Source organism: Myotis davidii, unplaced genomic scaffold, assembly GCF_000327345.1.
Source record: "Myotis davidii unplaced genomic scaffold, ASM32734v1 scaffold260, whole genome shotgun sequence".
Classification (NCBI taxonomy): Eukaryota; Metazoa; Chordata; class Mammalia; order Chiroptera; family Vespertilionidae; genus Myotis; species Myotis davidii.
In genome coordinates this window covers 227,563-230,227 of record NW_006291758.1, presented here as the reverse complement: position 1 = coordinate 230,227, position 2,665 = coordinate 227,563, and the positions used below count along the sequence as shown (strand labels likewise).

The 2,665-nt window shown below is 37.4% G+C and overlaps 1 protein-coding gene across 1 annotated transcript in view; it reads left to right on the top strand.

Moving 5' to 3' along the window:
• Positions 1–2,665, top strand: part of GMNC (geminin coiled-coil domain containing) — a 9,702-nt gene that overhangs the window by 4,202 nt on the left and 2,835 nt on the right. The window contains exon 5 of the mRNA XM_006765204.2: positions 484–600. Coding sequence (XP_006765267.2) covers positions 484–600 — 117 coding nt within the window. The remainder of the gene's footprint in view (positions 1–483; positions 601–2,665) is intronic.

Genomic DNA, 2,665 nt, shown 5'->3' with positions numbered 1-2,665 from the left:
ATTGCTTCACATTCCATAATGTGCTGATAGCTGTTCCAGAGAGAGTAATTTAATCAAGTGGACACATGAGCCAATCAATCTGAGGCTGAGGGAAGCCAACCCACCTTCTTTTTCTTCTTTTTTTTTGTAAAGTACAAGGTAGGAGTCCAGCAAAACTTTCCAAACACCTTTTTCTATATTTAAACAGTTGCACACAGTTCATTTTCCTACATACCTTGCCTTGTGGTTACAATTTTAAAAGTCATATAATCTCTTCAAACACTTGGCAATGAAAAAAAAAATCAGGGCACAAAACTGAACAATCAGGTGGTAGGTGGGTGTAGACTGAATTTAGGCCTCTGAGGAGGAGGGCTCCCTGAGGTAGAGTTCTTAAAACAAACAAAATAACAATCAGGCTTAAGCAGGTTAAGGATCAGTGGCACTATTACATAGTTACAAAGTCAATATAGTGGAGCAGCCTTCACCATTGTCTACTTTTTGCAGCTCCAAGACACCCTGGTGCAGAAGGAAGAAGAACTTGCTAGGTTACATGAAGAGAATAATCACCTCAGACAATACCTGAATTCTGCTTTGGTTAAATGTCTTGAGGAAAAAGCCAAGGTATGTACCTCTCCCCTCTATAAGGACAAGAGTGGATATAAGTCTATTTGAGAAAGAAGAGCATTGGGATAAAACTCCTTGATTAAATGGAGGAAGTGTACCAAACATACCTTCAAATGCATTTATAGGATGGATAGATTTTTCTAATCAAAATAAAGCACTTTCAGAAGAATTTTTTATGTATCATTTCTTGGAAGCAACTAGATTATATATTTTAGTCACATGTTACAAAAGAAGTTGCTTAAGGATCACAGGCCAGCCAAGGGAGTTGCGGAGACCACAGAAGTTAACCAAAAGACAGACTTAGTTAGATGGAACATTGGAGAGGGAATCAGATCTGAGGAATGCTGGGTTTTTTTTTCATTATCTGTTTGACTTTCCGTGAATCGCTGTCGCTTAGGGCCTCAGTTACCTTCATCTGCAAATGAATGGGCTAAAAGATCTTTTAAGAATCTTCCCAGCTCTGAATTGTCATGAATATGACTGAAGCCCAGATCTCTTGACTGTCAATTAGAGATTGCTAATTACATTATCTTTATTTTGTAATTGATTTTTAGAGAGAGGGGGAGGGAGAGAGACAGAAACATCAGTGTGAGAGCAACATTGATTGGCTGTTTCCTGCAAGGCCCTACCAAGGATCCAGCCCAAAACCCAAGCAAGTGTCCTGACCAGAAATCAAACCGGCAACCTTTCAGTGCACAGGATGATGCCCAACCAACAGAGCCACATTGACCAGGGCTACATTATCTTTTAATAAGCATTTTTCTTATATTTTTAAAATGAATTATTCTAACTCAAGGGTAAACAGCTTGCCCATAGCCCCTTTTTGTTCTTCTTCATTGCTTTGGGTTTTGTATTTTTTGTTATCTTTTTGCCATTCTGTTATTATTATTATTGCTTTTATCAATCTTTACTTTCTTCTAGACAAGCCACATTATTTGAAATGATTTAATCTAAATTGATGATGCTTTTTTACTACTCTTACTGGACATAACAGTTCAGAGAAAAAAGGGCACACTATTTTTGATTCCTTTACAATTCAGCTCTTATCATTATTAGCCTTAACTCCAGAAAAAGAAGTTATTAAATTAGTGCATGATATTAATTAGGCATTTTTTTCTCTTATTCGCAATTTTGCAAGATTTAGAATGCTATAATACATATCACATGGGAGTGCTATGAAAGTTAATGAAATACGAGGAAGCAGTGTTACCTAGTGTTTCTTTTTTTTCTTTTTGGACAGTAATTGCAAGTAATTTTATTATTTTTATTTTTTAAATTTATTTTTATTGTTGAAAGTATTACAGATGTCCCTACTTTATTTTTTTTAATTTATGTTTATTGTTGACACTACTACAGATATTCCCCTTTCCCCCCCTTTGCCCACCTCCACCCAGCCCTGCCTCTCCTTCCCTCTGGCCATCACCACACTGTCATTTGTGTCTATAGGTTATGCATATGTTTTTTTGGCTAATCCCTTCACCTTCTTTCATCCAATCTCCGCTTCTCCCATCTCCTCTGACAGCTGTCAGTCTCTTCCATGTATCCATGTCTCTGGTTCTATTTAGTTTGTCTGCTATTTTGTTCATTAGATTCCACATATAAGTGAGATCATATGGTATTTGTCTTATTTCACTTAGCCTAATAATCTCTAGGTCCATCTAAGCTGTTACAAAATATAAGATTTCCTTCCTTTTTACAGTCATGTAGTATTCCATTGGGTAAAGGTACCAGAGCTTTTTTTTTAAATCCTCACCTGAGGATATATGTTTATTGATGTGTGTGTGTGTGTGTGTGTGTGTGTGTGTGTGTGAGAGAGAGAGAGAGAGAGAGAGAGAAGATAAACATCAACTGGCTTCCTCCCATATGCACCCTGACCAGCGATCTAACCCACAATGTAGGTATGTGCCTGACCAGAAGTCTAACCAACAATCTTTTTGGTGTACCAGATGATGCTCCAATCACCTGAGTAACCCAGCCAGGGCCCACATCTTTTTAATCCACTCATCTTCTGCAATGATCATAGGGCTACATACTAGTATGTACTTTTGAAATCAGTGGGTGT